The sequence below is a fragment of the Loxodonta africana genome, chromosome 16, assembly GCF_030014295.1.
Source record: "Loxodonta africana isolate mLoxAfr1 chromosome 16, mLoxAfr1.hap2, whole genome shotgun sequence".
Taxonomy (NCBI): domain Eukaryota; kingdom Metazoa; phylum Chordata; class Mammalia; order Proboscidea; family Elephantidae; genus Loxodonta; species Loxodonta africana.
Window position 1 is genome coordinate 70,643,248 of NC_087357.1, and position 19,589 is coordinate 70,662,836.

Here is a 19,589-nt window from a genome sequence, read left to right on the forward strand (position 1 = left end):
TGTTGGACTTCTGAAGCCAGGCTCTTGATCACTCTCATGTTCTAATGCTAACATGTGCCTTTCTTTTCTTTTTCTTTTTTTTTACTGTACTTTAGATGATGACATACAGAGCCAACGAGTTTCTCATTAAACAACACACACACTATTTTGTGACATTGGTTGCCAACCCCATGACACGTCAACACTCTCCCCTTCTCAACCTTGGGTTCCCCATTACCAGCTTTCCTGTCCCTTCCTGCCTTCTCATCCTTGCCCCTGGGCTGGAGTGCCCATTTAGTCTTGTTTTCTTTTATGTGCCTGTCTCATCTTTGGCTGAAGGGTGAACTTCAGGAGTTACTTCATTACTGAGCTAAAAGGGTGTCCAGGTGCCATACTCTCTGGGTTTCTCCAGTCTCTGTCAGGCCAGCAAGTCTGGTCTTTTTTTTTTGAGTTAGAATTCTACCTTTTTCTCCAGCTCTGTCTGGGACCCTTTATTGTGATTCCTGTCAGAGCAGCTGGTGGTGGTAGCCGGGCACCATCTAGTTGTGCTGGACTCAATCTGGTGGAGGCTGTGGTAGTTGTGGTCTATTAATCCTTTGGACTAATCTTTCCCTTGTGTCTTTGGTTTCTTCCTTCTCCCTTGCTCTAGCCGGGGTGAGAGTAGTATCTTATAGATGGCTACTCACAAGACTCCAGACACTACTTACCAAAGTAGAATGTAGAACATTTTATTTATAAACTATGTTATGTTAATTGAGCTAGATGCTCCCCTTGACCAGAGGCCCCAGAGCCCTCAGCCTAGCCATTTGGTCCCTCAGGGAGTTTGGATGTGTCTATGGAGCCTCCATGACCTTGCCTTGGATGAGCTGTGCTGGTTTCTCCAGTACTGTGTACTGTCTTACCCTTCACCAAAGTTACCCCTTATCTATTGTCTATTTAGTGTTTTTCCCTCTCACTTCTCCCCTCCCTCGTAACCATCAAAGATTGTCTCTTTTTCCGCGTAAACCTTTTCATGAGTTTTTCTAGTAGTGGGCTTATACAGTGTGTGTTCTTTTGTGATTGACTTATTTCACTCAGCATAATGCTCTCCAGATTCATCCATGTTGTGAGGTGCTTCACAGATTCATCACTGTTCTTTATCATTGCATAGTACTCCATTGTGTGAATGTACCATAGTTTGTTTATCCATTCATCTGTTGATGGGCATCTAGGTTGTTTCCGTCTTTTCGCCATTGTGAACAAATGCTGCAATGAGCATGGGTGTGCACATGCCTATTTGTGTGATGGCTCTTCTCTAGAATATATTCCTAGGAGTGGGATTGCTGGATCACATGGTATTTCTATTTCTAGCTTTTGAAGAAAGTGCCGTATCGTTTTCCAAAATAGTTGTACCATTTTACATTCCCGTAAGCAGTGCATAAGAGTTCCAATCTCCCCACAGCCTCTCCCACATTTGTTATTTTCTGGTTTTTTTTTTCGAGTCATGCCAGTAATGTCGGGGTGAGATGGTATCTCCTTGTGGTTTTGATTTGCATTTCTCTTTAATGGCTAGTGATCTCAAGTATCTCCTCATGTACCTGTTAGCCATTTGAATGTCTTCTTTGGTGAAGTGTCTGTTAATATCCTCTGCCCAGTAGATAGCCCATTTTTTAACTGGAGTATTTGTCTCTTTGTTGTAGAGGCACTGGATTTTCCTGAAGATTTCAGAGATTTGGCCTTTGTTGGATTTGTCACAGCCAGAATTTCTTTCTCAGTCTGTAGGTTCTCTTTTTACTCTTTTGGTGAAATCTTTTGATGAGCGTAAGTGATTCATTTTTAGAAGATCCCAGTTATCTAGCTTATCTTCTGGTGTTTGTGAGTTGTTAGTTACAGTTTGGGTCCTGTTAATGCTGTGTATTAGGGCCTCTAGCGTTGACTCTATTTTTTCTTCTATGGCCTTTATAGTTTTTGGTTTTGTATTTAGGTCTTTGGTCCATTTTGAATTAGGAGTCTGACAGTTTTCATAAACTAAATACTGTTTCTTGTACTTAGCATTTGCACTGCTAGGTATTTACACAAGATAAATGAAAATGCATGTCCTCAAAAAGACTTGCAGAATAGGGAAATTAGAATGGCAAACTCTATATAACTGTCCTGATAAGCTTCTAAAATCTTCCCTGAGAGGTACTGGAGACAGCCCCTGCCATCTTCTGACTTGCACTAAAGTGTTCACAGCAGGTTTGTTTGTGTTAGCCAATAACTGGAAAAAGCAAAGGTGTCCATCGACAGAAGAAGGGACGGGAAAAAAAAAAAGCCAATTTGGTGTATTTATACAATTAATTCTTACTCATCAAAAAAACAAAGAAACAAACTACTGAACATGCAATAATATGGACACATCTCAAAAACACTTTGCTGAGAGAAAACTTAGAAAGAGTACCTACCCATTGTGTAATTCATGTGTATGAAGTCTGGAACAAACAAAATTAACATGTGATGGAAAAAAATCAGAAGAATGGCTGCCTCTGGGTGGGTGGGGGCAGAACTGACTGTGAAGCAGCATGAGGGAACTTTAAACAAATGCTGAACTTTTGTTAATAATATTCATGCTGAATTGCTTAGGAGGGAAGTATACTTATGTCTGCAACTTGCTCTGAATGCAAAAAAAGCAAGAGAGATTGATGAGTAGTTCGAGGGATGAATGTATGGATAGATCTACGATCAAGCAAATACAGCAGAATGTAAATTGAACTGGATATATATATGGGTGCTCTCTGAATAATTATTTCAAATGTTCTGAGTGTTTGAAGGTTTTCATAATAAAATGTTGGGGAGCAAGCTGTGCTTTCCATTCCTCTGATCTCTGTAGAAGCTGGAACTGAGTTTATATAAAGTAAACCATCAGGGGTGCTATCCTCAGAGTCACAATTTAATCTTAAAAAAAAAAAAAAACAACTTTAACACAAGAAATAAATCAAACCGTCCCTTTTAATCAAAGACACGAATTAAAATGCAGAATGAGTTCAGCATCACATCGTATATGTTGTGTCTCTGGCTCGGACCAGAGAAGCAGCAGCTTCACGCACTGTACCTCAGCTCAGGTGCCCTTTCCAAGGGTAATACTTAAAGACTGGCACCTGCCTTGACCAGAGTCTTTAGCACAAGAAAATATATTTGCTGAGCTTGGCACCTCAGGGTAAAATGCAAGCCTCGTGCAAGGTAACAAAACACAATGTCAAGAAAAACACGTATTACTTTAAGGAAGAGCAATGACCTAATAGATTACCTATTCAATGTTTATTCCTGCAAGAAAAAAACCTTTGGGTTTTATTACCTTTATCAAGAGATGCCCCAGCCATATGGTAAAAGCTCAGTGCAGTGTCCACATCATTAATATTCTTCAGGAAAGTAAAGAAGTTTTCTACCTCCTCAAACGTCAGGCCCTGAAAGAGAAGAGACGGCAAGATAGAGCAGGAACGTGTAACAAAAGCAGCACAAAATACAAGTAACTAGGCAGTTATTTAAGTCTGTAAATCAGAAATTAATTCTCATGGTTAGAACAAAGACTGAATAAATTAGTCAAGGAATGTCAAATGTGTACACAGTAAACCAAAAACCAAACCCGTTGCCGTCAAGTCGATTCTGACTCATAGAGACCCTACAGGACAGAGCAGAACTGCCCCACAGAGTTTCCAAGGAGCGCCTGGTGGATTCAAACCGCCGACCTTTTGGTTTGCAGCCATAGCAGGGTTTCCGTGTACATAGTAGGGGAACAAAAGCTCTAGAATTTTATCCTGAGAAAGCAGACCAGCTTATGCAAACCCAATGCAAAACATGACATAAAGATGCTTACAGTGAAGGATGGACATCTTTAACAAAAATATTTGATTGTGCTCTCCAATCAGCCACAGTATCTCTTGTGACAACGTCTAAATGGGCTGTAGCCACTTGATCTGTTACAATCTTAACAAGTAAGACCAGAATCAGGCCTTCCATTTTAATAATCTACTCACAGGCTGGCTGAGCTTTTGAAGCTTAAGCTAATTAAAGAATCACCAAAGTCAGGACTCAAGCACTGGGAAGCTGTTAATTATCTCAATTTTTAATGGAGCAACTTGTCATTTAACTTCGATCTGATGCAACTCTGTGAATGAAGAAATTCCTTCCAAAGCTGGTCAAAGATGTGCTCATCTCTAATTCTATTTTCTATGATGGCTCAAGGGATAGTAGTTGTACAAACAGGGGCTACAAGAAGTTCCTTTATATGCCTATTTTTCACTTCTCACACATGACATCGTAATGGCATATGAATGAGGGTTTTAAGAAGTGATGAATATCGGGGAATGTCCATAGGCACTGAGGCTAATGTCTTTCAGTGAAGCATCAGGTCCTTAATGGAACGTAGACGCTGACCAGCTTCTGCTGAGTGCTCCTTCTCTTCCAATTCCTATTTCCACAAATTGCAGAGCCCAGGAGCCCCCAGCAGGAACTCAGTCATAAGGAAACCTTGATACAGACAATCTAAAGCCTACTGTGCTTTCCTGGTACTCTCCACACTGGGTCAATGGTATCGTTCTTATTTTATCAACCAACCAGAGAACTAAACTGTTATGTATGATTATGCCACATGATCTTTTATCATTTCTTTCTTAGAATCACAGAATTAAAAAATACTTTTTATTGTGGAATATAAAGACCACATTGAAAGGAACCCCAGAAACATAAATGTACAACTTAACAAACAGTTATAAACCAAACATCAACAGGACCTCAATTCAGGTCAAGGAACAGACCATTACCAGCATCCCAGAATCTTCTCTCCAACATGCCCCTTTCTAATCATAAGGCTCCCCTCCCCCTATGAGTAATCCTTTTCTTGACTTTTAGGGAATTCATTTCCTTGTTTTTCTTTATAGCATTAAACCAAAAAACCAAACCCACTGCCGTCGAGATGATTCTGGCTCATAGCGACCTTATAGCACCGAGCAGAACTACCCCACAGGGTTTCCAAGGAGGGCTGGTAGATTTGAACCGCTGATCTTTTGGTTAGTGCTGAGCTCTTAACCACTGCACCACTAGGGCTCCTTTATAGCATTACTTCTTATTTATGTGTCTTTAAACAGAAACAGTATAATTTTTTTCTCTGTTTTTCAACTTTATAAATGGAATCATGCAGTTTGCATTCTGTTATACGTGGCTTCTCTCTAAAATTTGTCCATGGCTTTGTGTGTATCTGTAGTTGATTCATTTTTATTGCTATTAAGTATTTCATTGTGTGACTATATCACAGTTTGTTTATCCATTCTACTGTTGATGGCTCTTTGGGCTGTTCCCAGTTTTGGGTAATTAGGAATAGTGGTGCAGCTGTATCTATGCATTCACGCAAGCATTTATGGAGTACCTACTGTGTATCAAGCTCCATTATTTCTGGCAGTGAACTGGAAGGCCTATATTAAATAAATTTTTCCAAACTTGCAGTCATTGTCTTGACTCAGAGTGTGCACAGGGTAGGGCTCATTCCTTACATGGATGTCATAGTATGCTATCCAATGTAAGCACTAGGCTAGAATCAACCTTATAGAGGAGAATCCCACTGGAAAGAAGTACAGGTTCTATAATATCACTGCTTGAGGATGGTTCTACTGATGCCATTTTTATTTCCCCTTTATCAAAAGACAAGCTACATTGTGTTATGTATATTTTCACAATAAAATAAAAGAAACTAGCCATGCTAAACCTTTTTTTTACCATTTCTTATTAAGGTGGAGATTTCTGTGGGGGTGGGGAGGGCTTAAGGGACTGAGCTATTGGAAGGGTTTTTGAGGCTGAAATGTTAACACAGAATACCTGAAACAGAAAGGGCATCGTAGAGAAAATGTTTCCCATGCTGATATAATCTCAAATGTTTGTTAGGTAATTTATCGTGAAACATCAAATATTATTAGCTCAAGGCTAGAGTGCTTATTCTGAGAACTATGTGAGGACAGAGAGGGAGAACAATTTGAATTTAGTGGTTACTCATTTGATGATTTAGAAAAACAGTGGATTACAAATCATATTAGCTGCCATTATTAAATCTAAATGTGAAATATTTTGTCTTTATTACATAAATAAAATAAAAAAATACTGATTTAGCACTTACTAACCACTCTGCACTATGCTAGAACAGTGAGGGAGATAATTTTGAATTGGATGTAAGCCTTGATTTTATGGAGCTTACAATTTAGATAAACCCATTACTGTTGAGTTGATTCCGATGCATGATGACCCCATAGTGTGTCTGAGTAGGACTGTCTTCCACAGACTTTTCAACAGTTTATTTTTCAGAAGTAGACTGCCAGGCTTTTCTTCTTTCTAGTCTGTCTTAGCCTGGAAGCTCTGCTGAAACCTGTTCAGCATCATAACAACATGCAAGCCTCCACTGACAGGTAGTGGCTGCACTTGAGGTGCATTGGTTAGGAATCAAACCCAGGTCTCCTGCTTGAAAGGTGAGAATTCTACCACTGACCCACCACTACCCCCTAAAATTTAGACAGCTCTCCTCAAAGAAAAGATGATGCCAGTCACAAAATTCTTATTTCTTGGTGAGCTAGCTTAGTAAAAACTCCTGAGGGCTATTAGAATAAAGCTGGAGTAAGACTATACCGTGAGGTTCCTGGATGGTAAAATGTAACGTAAGAGGATATGCTTATTACAAGTTGAGCTGTTCAGACGAGAAGCTACAGCTTATGTACAATCTATTGTCAGGTGACTTCAACTGCAGACATAGCAGCCAAAAGGAAATATCCTCTTAGGATTGACATCAAAGAGATTTTCTTGACATGCTTAGGGGATATGGAAGAAACAGTTATCTTAGTCTGTGACCAACTGTTCAACAAACTGGACATCTATTTACCTTTGGAATGATGGACTATAAAGCTGGGTTCCAGAGGACTAAAAACAGAAGATAAGATTAATAATAGTTTGGGGACAGTAGAAACACTTCTTTAGGTTGCTTAAAAATAAATTAAACATTAAGAAATTATAAAATAAGCAAGTAGAATCACCTTTCAGAACTAAAAGTGAAAAAGCTTTTAGAAGAAAATGAGAAAATTTTCATGACCTTGGGTGAGTCAAAGAGCTCCGAGATACAACACCAAAAGCACAGTTCATAGAGGAAAAAATCAATAAATTGGACTTTATCAAAATAAAAAACTTCTTGGCTTCAAAAGATACCACTGAGAAAATGAAAAGACAACTCACAGACTGGGAGAAAACATTTGCAAATCATATATCTGATAAAGAACTTGTATCCAGAATTATATAAAGTACTCTTACAACGCAATAATGAGAACAACCACCCAATTTCTAAAAGCTTTGACTAGACATTTCACCAGAGAAGATATATGAATAGCTAATTAGTATACCCAAAAAACCCATTGCCATTGAGTTGATTTCAACTCACAGGGACCCTATAGGACAGAGCAGAACTGCCCCATAGGGTTTCCAAGGCTGTAATCTTTATGGAAGCATCTTTTTCCTGAAGGTCAGGGGGTGGGTTTGAACCTCTGACCTTTTGGTTAGCAGCCAAGCACTTTAACCACCGTGCCATGAGGGTTCCTCTTTAGCTGTTAGGGAAATGCAAATTAAAACCACAACAAGTTCCCCCTACACACCTATTAGAATGACTATGGTAAAAAAGACAGACACGAGTAAGTGTTGTTGAGGTGTGGAAAAGCTGGAACTCATACATTTCTATGGAAATGTAAAATGGTACAGTCACTTTGGAAAATAATTTGGTAGTTTCTTAAAGAGTTAAATATAAATTAACCATACAACCCAGTCATTCCACTCCTAGGACTCTACTGAACAGCAATGAGAACACAGGTTCATATAAAGACTTGTATACAAATGTTCATAGCAGGGTTATTTATAATAGCCAGTGGAAACAATCCAAATGTCCATCAACTAGCAAATGGATAAATAAAATGTAGTATGTCCATACAATAGAATCCGTTTACTATTCAGCCATAGAAAGTAATAAACTTATTAACATGTAACAACATGGATGAACCTCAAAAATGTCATGCTAAGCAAAAGAAGCCACATACAAAAGACTATATATTATATGATCCCATTTATATGAAAAGTACAGAAAAGGCAAATCTATAGAGAAAGAAAGCAGATTTATGGTTTTCTGGGGATGAAGGCGAGGACCTGAAAAGGAGGAAAAAGATAGTGACTGGCTGCAGACTAGCATAAGAGACCTTTTCTTGGGGTGATGGAAATGTTCTAAAATGGAACTGCCATGATGGCTGTACGACTCTGTACATCTACTAAAAATTACTGAATTATACACTTAGAACAGGTGAATTTCACAGTATATAAATTATTCCTCAATAAAACTGTAAAAAAAAAAAATAATAAAGCAGCTAGAGTAGATGAGAAGAAGGGTAAGAAAAATTTGGCTTCCTCTGGAGTCTGCCGTAAAGCCAGATATCTAGTGCTGACAGGCCACGGAGGAGTGGAAACACAGCCTGAAATGGATCATTCCCTTGCCCTGTCTTTTAATCAGTTATAGCAAATTCATCTGCCAGGAATCAGTCCAATTGTCCAAGTTCCCTCTATGGCCCACTGAAAGGATAAAATTATCTCCTTCCTTATATTCCATGCCTCTCACTAATCGTAACATCTACCATCTGTCCAATCTCTTGCTATGTTTTTTTAAATTTTAAGTAATGTTTTTGACCATGGTACAAAATGTTACACAGTACAAAGGAAGCCCTCCTCTACTCCTGTCCTTCAGTCCCCCATATGTGGTCACAGGTTCCAATTTCTTGAGTACCCTTTCAGAGATGTCACTATACCTGTCCCGTTCCAATAAAGCATCTTTCCATTGTAAACCCCAGACTTCCCTTCAACTGATGCCTTGTGGTGGGGGAAATTACTTCACTTCTTCACTTAGATTTCTACAAGTATTTAATCTTCCTGAAACATCATTTTGTCCTGTCTTCAGCCCTTCTGCCCACAAATTGTCAGTAATTTCCCACTGTCAACTGGATAAAACCCAAACTTCTTAGCCCAGTATTCAAGATCCTCCTAGATCTGCTACCACAATTTACCTTTCTGGCTATCTCCCTAAGAACCTTAGGCTGAAACCCAGCAACACTAGTTTTGTAGTTTCCCCAAAATATTTGTGCTTATTCAAATCACAGAGAACAAGGAGTGGCAATAAACAGGCTCATGAGTAGGAAGATTATGAACTCTGGAATGAGACAGTCCTGGCTTTGGGTGCCACTGCTTAAGACACCATGTCTTAAAACAATAACAAAAAAAAAACCTGTTGCCATCAAGTAGATCCCAACTCATAGCCACACTATAAGACAGAGTAGAGCTGCCCCACAGAGTCTCCAAGGAGTGCCAGTGGATTCAAACTGCCGACCTTTAGGTTAGTCCTACCAAAACCAAAAACCAAACCCACTGCCATTGAGTCGATTCTGACTCATAGTGACCCCAGAGGACTGAGTAGAGCTATCCCATAGAGCTTCCAAGGAGTGCCGGTGGATTCAAACTACTGACCTTTTTGGTTAGGTTAGAGTCTTAAGAGGTCTTAAATAACTAAGGCTCAGAAAGTATTTTCCATCTGAAAGGTGAGAATTTTACCTACCAAGCAGGACTGTTGTGATAATAAAGGAGAATTTAAGTAAACGCCTAGAACATAGAAGGTACTCAGTAAATGTACTAAGAAGTCCTTAGTTAGCTGGCAAGGCTTGTTACTACAGAATCAGCGGTAATGAATTTATTCTATGAAGCTCTGAAATATACTCTCTTTTCTTGTATGTGCAGGACCTTGAGGGATAAAAAGTAGGAAAAAGGCTGGGGCGTATGAAATTCACTGGGAAAAAAGTCAGAAATACAGTAGGGAAAAAAAAACAAAACAAAGAAACCCATGAAACGAAGTCTCTTAATAATAACTCACATGTAACTCCTTGTCATGGGGAAGTACAGGTTTCAAAGCTATCTGGTAAAACAAAGCTGATCAGTGAGTAGAATTCTAGTTTTAGTTTAATGGCCACACCTCAGGCCCTATGCTTCACAGCAACTTTGGTGGGCCCCTAGTAATTGGAGTTAATGAGAGTTTTTCAGGGGCTCTGCGAGCCATGTTTCTAGAATCTGAGATTTCACAGATGACTAAAGTGGTCCAACTCTCAAAACGTCTGTGGGAAGAAGTGAACAAAGAGAGCCCACATGTATGTTATCCACAGATAATATGAAAAATTAATCATCAAATAGTTTATTAGAATGATAATTATTAACCCTGCTTAACGGCTAGCAGCAATATTAGTAAGCAATAATATACACACAAGGCTGTTGGGGAGAGGGTTTTGAGAAGAAACACTGAGCAAAAGCAAGCAGCTTTATAATCTCTTCTGTCGAAATCCTACTCTGCCTTTAAGGCCAAGTTCAAATTCCACCTCCTCCATGAGATCTTAGTCTCTTCAGTTGGTTCCAATCTTTCTCATCAGTGCTCCAAATGGATCTCGTACCTTTATTAGAGTAACACATTCATCAACATATTTGACAAGCATTTGCCTACGTGACCCTCACTATACTGAGGACCTGCAAAGATGAGTAAGACTGTGCTCAACAGGCTTCAAGTTGAGTGAGTTGCCTTGCATTATATTTACTTGTTTAATGTCTATCTCCCTCCACTAGGAATATAAGTTCTATGAGGGCAGAGACTTGGTTTTCTCACTGCCGTATTCCCAGTATTCGGAAGAGTGCTTGGCACACAGTAGGTGCTCAATAAATATTTATGAAGTTATAGTTCTTTGCATACATATTTTTCTCTTACTAGATTATTACAGACATTTCTTGAGCACAGGGGATACTTTTGTTCATCTTTTACCTTTCTCACAGAATCTGGTTTAAGTGTCTTGCATATAGCAATGTCTGGCCATTGAACCGAATTGTAACATTTTTCCCCCCCAGAAACAGAGATGTTTACTTAAATATTGTTACAGTATAATCAATTAGTAAAGCAACCATTGATAAATATAATTTTGATCTTCTTAAGGGAAAGGGAGTTTCTTTCTCTGGACATAAAAACCATCTCTGAGGTTGTGAGACTGCACACAGTATTTTAATGGGTGGTATCATTCCCAGGGACACAGACATGCTTCTGAGATGGAAAATATTCTCTCTGTTGAGATTTCTTATTCACCCAGTTAGAAGGTCCAGTGCAGAAATTCTTTCAGTAGCATCAAGAGAAAAAGACACAATAAGATCAGAAAAAGCCTACAATAGGATTGTCACCCAAAGGAATGTTGCACCTGCAGGACCATCAGGACCTGCTGGAGGCTCTGGGTCTGCTCTGAGGTTTGATCCTCCTGGTGGTTGAGATACGAAGAGCAGGTGATGAAGAAGCTGCCAGGCCAGTAGGGAGAATGGTTGGACTAGACCACAGATTCCAGGGCTTCTTGGCACTATCTCCTTCCTGTCACTCTAAAGGACTTGACCTTGGATCCCAATCAGGACTGAGCACGTGAGGGTCACAAGAAGGATCCAGGGGCTCAGTGTGATGGCTGCAGCATCGGTTTGGATTGTCACTGAGGCCAAGGTGACTTGTGCTGTTGGGTCTGGCATTTTCTCCCAGTGCCCCCAAAACTTCTCAAGCCATCTATGGTAGTCTCCCTCTGAGATTCTCTTGAAGAACTTGTTCAAATTCCTGCTCTTCTCCCATATCTCCCTCATCAATCAGGATCCAGGATGCCCCTCTGTCCACTTCATGTTCTCTGAGTCAAAGAGGAGGAATATGTATCTGTCAAAGCCGAGCTGCCGGAATACTCTGGCGCATTCACTCTCTTCATGCTGACAACACATTCTGGCCTGCAGGGTAAAAGGAGCCCTGATTGTGTAATTCTCCAGTTTAATGTCAGGCAGAAGCTGTTGGAACTCATCTGCTACATTTCTCAGAGTTTCAGTCTGATCTTTCCACTTCTTTGTGCCATTTACTTTAATTCCCGGGGGACTGAAGGTCATGACATTGTTGCTGCCATAGTCACAGTGAAGAAAAGTCCTTCTATCCACCTGGCCTTGAATCTCACATCATTGCTGTCCAGATTAGAAGTCGTAGCAAAGGCAGCGTGCATTGATTGGTGCTGCTGGGGGTCCAGGAGGCTGGGAGTGAACAGGGTGCTCGGAGCCAGCACCATGAGGTCCTGCTGCCTGAGCGGCAAGTTAACTCTGAGTGCACAGCCTTGTGCAGAGCCTTGCGGGCAATCGGAATTATAACTTTTTAATTGCATCCTTAAGTCTAGAAATTATTAAAGTAGATCAGCTTCAACACCCATAACACAGAGAACCACCACTGTGAATTAAATCTATGAGGTCTCAGAAACTCTGCCTTTGTTAAAAAAAAAAAATACACAGCCATTACTCAAAGCGAGAGTAGAGTAATTTTCCCATGTATGACAGATTCCCTAATTCTTCGAGCTATTACTCAGGGATAATGCAGCTAAAGACACCGATGGACCACAGCACCTTCAGAGCAGTGGGTCACAAGCCTAGCTGCACAATGGAATCAACTGGGGAACCTATTTTAAAAAAAAAACACTGGGTGGCGGGGCCAAGATGGCAGAGTAGTGAGATGTTTCCTGTGGTCCCTCTTACAACAAAGACCTGAAAAACAAGTGAGTCAATTATATATGACAAGCTAGGAGCCCTGAACATCAAAGACAAAGCTGAGGAATCAGATTGAGCGGCAGAGGAGAAAGAAATGGTTCAGAAGCAGCAAGGGGTTGCCAGACCTCACCCAGTGGGAGCTGGCACCCTGCAGGCCAATTCCACTGCCACAAGCGCGGTGAGGCAAGCAGACGCATTTGGGACGCATTTTCCACATTGGGAGAGGCTGAAGGCCAAGAGTCTGCTCAACGTCCAGAATAAGCGAGAAGTCGCTCTCAATTGGCAAATGATAAGTACCACCGCAGAGCCTATCGTGATCCAAAAATAGCCCTTCAGGAGAAACCTCTCTCCCACTTATCTGCTCCCTTCCCTCTTTGCACTGGGTCCCAGCTGGCTGCATCTCCTGGGCCAGAAGAAGGACCTTGCACTCGCCCTGAACAATTCTCCCAGCCTTGGAGAGGGAACAAATTAACAAACAGGGAAAAAACGATCTGCCAGCTCCCCTAAGCCGGGAACTCAGGGCACAAACAGCTCCTCGGCCTAGGCACAGGCATAAGGGGTTCATGGACTTTGAATGCCTTTCACCCCTGCATAGACCTGTGTGGGCCCATTTCAACAGCATAGGCCCTCGTTAGCACAGTACAACAGGGTATATACCTGAAGTCTAACTTCAACAGTTTCAGCTACATGGTGGAGAGGTAGGTTCATGATATTTGACACTGTTCTGCCTATTAAGCAGGATCCTCTCCTACCCACATCAGGTGCCTGAGGACTGGTGGCTCCACCCATGACACCTAGCCACCTGCAACAAGGGTCCAAGAATAAGGGATGCCTCCCAGTCCTTACAGCCGAGAGCACTGGGTGCCCATAGTCCAGATATGAAATCCACCAACCTGGGTGCTCTAGGGAACACGGACATGCTTTCCTCCCAGACATTCAGGGACAGTTGTTGGCCCTATGCATTGCTCAGTGCGTGACCCCCGATATAGCCAGGTACCTGTGCCTACACCAATCACCCCTGCTCATCTGGGACTGTGAGTGGTAGCTTGCACCACACACTTGGTGACTATCTGGACATCTGAGCTGAATCAATACAAGAAAAGTGAATGGATTTCTGGGCTTACATACCTAGTAACAGCTCTAACCACCTGGGGACAGGACGTTAGAGGTCCAAAGGTGCCAATAATGAAAACTAGCTCACTTGAACAGACTATCTGAGCATATAAAAACCAAACAAAACAAGAAGCTAGGACACAGTAAGCAAACATAACCAGATACAATAACTTACTGATGGCTCAGAGACAACCAAAAAAAAAAAACCAAACCCAGTGCTGTTGAGTGGATTCCAACTCATAGCGACCCCATAGGACAGAGTAGAATGGCCCCAAAGAGTTTCCAGGGAGCACCTGGAGGATTCGAACTGCCGACCCTTGGGTTAGCAGCTGTAGCACTTAACCACTACGCCACCAGAGTTTCCCTCAGGGGCAACAGTCGGTATCAAATCACATAAAGAAGTAGACCACAATGGCTTCAGCAAGCTCCCAAAGCAAAGAATCAAGAAATCTTCTGGATGAAGTGAACTTCCTGGAATAACTGGAGGACGAATACAATAGATTAATATACAGAACTCTTCAAGAAATCAGGAAGAAGATCAGGCAAAATGCAGAACAAGCCAAGCAATGCACAGACAAAGCATTAGAGGAACTTAAGCAGATTAGACAAGAGCATAACGACAAATTTAATACGCTAAAGGAATCCACAGAGAGACAGCAAACAGAAATTCAGAAGATTAACAATAAAATTTCGGAACTAGACAATTCAATAAAAAGTTGTAAAAGCTGAATTGAGGCAATGGAAGTCAGAATTAGTGACAGTGGAGATAAAGCACTTGGTACCAACATATTTGAGGAAAAATCAGATAAAAGAATTAAAAAAAATGAAGAAACCATAAGAATTATGTGGAACTCTATCAAGAGGAATAACTTATGAGTAACTGGAATACCAGAAGAGGGGTGGATAACAGATATACGGAGAGAATTGCTGAAGATTTGTTTGCAGAAAACTTCCTTGATATCGTGAAAGATAAGAAGATATCTATCCAAGATGCTCATCAAACCCTGCATAAGGTAGATCCCAAAATTAAGTCACCAGGACGTATCATAATCACATTTGCCAAAACCAAAGATAAAGAGAGAATTTTAAGAGCGGCTAGGGATAAACAAAAAGTCACCTACAAAGGAGAGGCAATAAGACTAAGCTCAGACTACTCAGCAGAAATCAGGCAGGCAAGAAGGCAATGGGATAACATATACAAAGCCTTGAAAGAAAAAAATTGCCAACCAAGAATTATATGTCCAGCAAAACTGTCTCTCAAATATAAAGGTGAAATTAGGACATTTCCAGACAAACAGAAGTTTAGGGAATTTGCAAAAACCAAACCAAAATTACAAGAAATACTAAAGGGAGTCCTCCAGTTAGAAAGTCAGTAACATCAGATAATGACCCAAAACTAGAACACAGGACAGAGCAACCAGATATCAATCCAGATAGGGAAATCACAAAAATAAATCAAAGCTAAAATGCTCAAAACAGGGAAACAGAGATGTCATTACGTAAAAGATGCAAAATTAAGACAAAGAAGAGGGACTAAAAAATGTAGTGATAGATCTTTCATATGGACAGGAAGTCAAGGTGATATAAAGAAATAAAAGATTGGCTTAAACTTAGAAAAATAGAGGTAAATATTAAGGTAACCACAAAGAAAACTAACAATCCTACACATCAAAATAAAAAACAAGAAAAACATAAAGGTGCAGCAAATACAAAATCAACAATGAACGAGAAGAAAATACATAAAAAACCCTTACTTAGCACAGAAAATTCAGAACAAAGAAACTGTCAACAACACACACACAAGACATCAAAATGACAGCACTAAATGCATAAAATATAATTACGCTGAATATAATGGACTAAATGCACCAATAGAGTGGCAGAATATTTAAAAAACATGATCCGTCTATATGCTGCCCAGAAGAGACACACCTTAGATTTAAAGACACAAACTAAAACTCAAAGGATGGAAAAAAATATATCAAGCAAACAACAATCAAAAATGAGCAGGAGTGGCTATATAAATTTCCGACAAAACAGACTTTAAAGTACAAGCTACCACAAAGGATAAGGAAGGACAGTCACAGATTGAATTGTGTCCTCCCAAACTGTCTGTCAACTTGGCTAGGTCATGATTCCCTTGTACGACTGTATGATTGTCTACCATTTTATCACCTGATGTGATTTCCCTATGTGTTATAAATCCTATCACTATGATATAATAAGATGGACTCCCAACCCAACACCCAGTGCCGTAGATGGATTAGTGGCAGTTATATTGATGAGGTCTACAAGATTAGGTAATGTCTTAAGCCAATCTCTTTTGAGATATAAAAGAGAGATGTGAGTAGAGCGTGTCCTTTGGACCTGAGGTTTCTGTGCTGAGATGCTCCCAGACCAAGGGAAGACTGATGACAAGGACCTTCCTCCACAGCCGACAGAGGGAGAATGCCTTCTCCTGGAGCTGCTGCCCTGAATTTGGACTTGTAGCCTACAAGACTGTGAGAGAATAAAATTTCTCTTTGTTCAAGCCACCCACTTGTGGTATTTCTGTTATGGCAGCACTAGATGACTAAAACAGACACTATATAATGATTAAAAGGTCAATACACCAGGAGGACATACCCATAATATTCATGCATCTAATGGCAGGGTTTCAAAGTACATAGAAAAAACTCTGACAGCATTGAAAAGAGAGATAGACAGCTCTACAATAACAGTAGGAGACTTCAACACACCACTTTCTTTCAATGAAGGACAGAACATCCAGAAAAAAGCTCAATAAAGACACAGAAGATCTAAATGCCACAATCACCAACTTGAACTCATGGACATATACAGGACACTCCACCCAACAGCAGCCAAGTATGCTTTCTTTTCCAATGCACATGGAACATTCTCCAGAATGGACCACACACTAGGCCATAAAGCAAGCCTTAAAAGAATCCAAAACATCAAAATATTATAAAGCATCTTTTCTGACCATAAAGTTATAAAAGTAGAAACCAATAACAGAAAAAGCAAGGAAAAAAAATCAAACACACGGAAACTAAACAACACCTTGCTCAAAAACTACTGGGTTATAAAAAAAATTAAGGATGGAATAAAGAAATTCATAGAATCAAATGAGAACGAAAACACATCCTACCAGAACCTTTGGGACACAGCAAAAGCAGTGCCAGGAGGTCAATTTATAGTCTTAAAAGCACAGATCCAAAAAGAAGAAATGGCCCAAATCAAAGAATTAACCCTACAATTTGAACAAACAGAAAGACAACAGCAAAAAAAACCTTGGGCACCAGAAGAAAGCAAATAATAAAAATTAGAGCAGAACTAAATGAAATAGAGAATAGAAAATCAACTGAAAGAGTTAACAAGACCAAAAGCTGGTTCTTTGAAAAGATCAATAAAATCAATAAGCCACGGGCCAAACTGACAAAAGAAAAACAGGAGAGGAAGCAAATAACCCAAATAAGAAATGAGATAGGCGATAGCACAAGAGACCCAACTGAAACTAAAAGAATCATAGCAGAATACTATGAAAAACTATAACAAATTTGAAAACCTAGAGGAAACGGACAAATTCCTAGAAGCACACTAGCTATCTAAACTAACATAAACAGAGGTAGAACAAGTAAATAAACCTACAACAAAGGAAGAGACTGAAAAGGTAATTAAAAAACTCCCAACAAAATAAAAGCCCTGGCCCTGATGGCTTCACTGGAGAATTCTACCAAACTTTCAGAGAAGAGTTAACACCACTACTACCAAAGGTATTTCAAAGCATAGAAAACGATGGAATGCTCCTAAACTCATTCTATGAAGCCAGCATAACCTTGATACCAAAACCAAGTAAAGACACCATAAAAAAAGAAAATTACAGACCAATATATCTCATGAACTTAGATACAAAAATTCTCAACAAAATTCTAGCCAACAGAATTCAAAAACATATAAAAAAAAATAATAATTCACCATGACCAAAAGAGATTCATACTAGGTATGCAGAGATGGTTCAACATTAGGAAAACAATCAACGTAATCCATCACATAAATAAAAGACGAGAATCACATGATCTTTTCAATTGATGCAGAAATCTGACAGAGTCCAACACCCATTCATGATAAAAACTCTCAGCAAAATAGGAATCGAAGGGAAATTCCTCAACATTTATACAAAGCCAACAGCTGACATCATCCTAAATGGAGAGAGTCTGAAAGCGTTCCCTCTGAGAATGGGAACCAGGCAAGGATGCCATTTATCACCACTCTTATTCAACATTGTGCTGGAGGTCCTAGCCAGAGCAATTAGGCTAGAAAAAGAAATAAAGGGCATCCAAATTGGTAAGGAAGAAGTAAAAGTATCTCAATTTGCAGATGATATGATCTTATACATCGAAAACCCCAAAGAATCTATAAGAAAACTACTGAAACTAATATATAAGATTTCAGCAAAGTCTATAGGGTCGCTATGAGTCGGAATCGACTCGACGGCACTGGGTACTGGGTATCAGGGTACAAGATAAACATAAAAAAATCAGTTGGATTCCTCTACACGAACAAAGAGAACTGTGAAGAAATCACCAAATCAACATCATTTACAGAAGCCCCCAAGAAGATAAAATACTTAGGAACAAATCTAACCAGAGACATAAATGCCCTATACAAAGAAAACTACAAGATACTACTGCAGGAAACCAAAAGAGACCTACATAAGCGGAAAAATATACCTTGCTCATGGATAGGAAGACTCAGCATCATGAAAATGTCTATTCTACCAAAAGTGATCTACAGATACAATGCAATTCTGATCCAAATTCCAACGACATTTTTTAATGAGATGGAGAAACAAATCATCAACTTCATAAGGAAAGGGAAAAGGCCCCGGGTAAGTAAAGCATTACTGAAGAAGAAGAACAAAGTGCGAGGCCTCACTCTACCTGATTTTGGAACCTATTATACTGCCACAGTAGTCAAAACAGCCTGGTACTGGTATACAATAACAGGTACATAGACCAGTGGAACTAAATTGAGAATCCAGACATAAATTCATCCATCTATGAGCAGGTGATGTTTGACAAAGGCCCAAAGTCCATTAAACGGTGAAAAGATAGTCTCTTTAACAAATGGTGCTGGCATAACTGGATATCCATCTGCAAAAAAATGAAACAAGACACGTAATTCAAACCATGTACAAAAACTAACTCAAAATGGATGAAAGACCTAAATATAAAATCTAAAATGATAAAGGTCATGGAAGAAAAAATAGGTACAATGCTAGGAGCCCTAATACATGGCATGAACAGTATACTAAACATTACTAATAATGTACAAACACTGGAAGAGAAACTAGATAACTGGGATCTCCTAAAAATTAAACATTTATGCTCATCCAAAGACTTCACCAAAAGAGTAAAAAGACAACCTACAGACTTGGAAAAAATTTTTGGCTACAACAAATCCAATCAGCATCTAATCTCTAAAATCTACAAGATACTGTGAAACCTAAACAACAAAAAGACAAATAACCCAATTAAAAAACGGGCAAAGGATATGAATAGGCACTTCACCAAAAAAACATATTCAGGCAACTAACAGATATATGAGGAAATACGATCATTAGCCATTCAAGAAAAAAAAAAATAAACCTAGTGCCGTCGAGTCAATTCTGACTCGTAGTGACCCTATAGGACAGAGTAGAACTGCCCTGTAGAGTTTCCAAGGAGCGCCTGGCAGATTTGAACTGCCGACCCTTTGGTTAGCAGCCGTAACACTTAACCACTACGCCACCAGGGTTTCCCGTTAGCCATTAGAGAAACGCAAATCAAAACTATGAGATACCATCTCACTCCAAC

General features: G+C 39.8%; 1 protein-coding gene across 4 annotated transcripts in view; it reads right to left on the minus strand.

Annotated features, from left to right (window-relative positions):
• Nucleotides 1–19,589, minus strand: part of MICU1 (mitochondrial calcium uptake 1) — a 269,106-nt gene that overhangs the window by 44,290 nt on the left and 205,227 nt on the right. For all 4 annotated transcript variants that reach the window (XM_023547062.2, XM_064269703.1, XM_003408889.4 and 1 more), the window contains one exon: nt 3,293–3,401. In XM_023547062.2, coding sequence (XP_023402830.1) covers nt 3,293–3,401 — 109 coding nt within the window. The remainder of the gene's footprint in view (nt 1–3,292; nt 3,402–19,589) is intronic.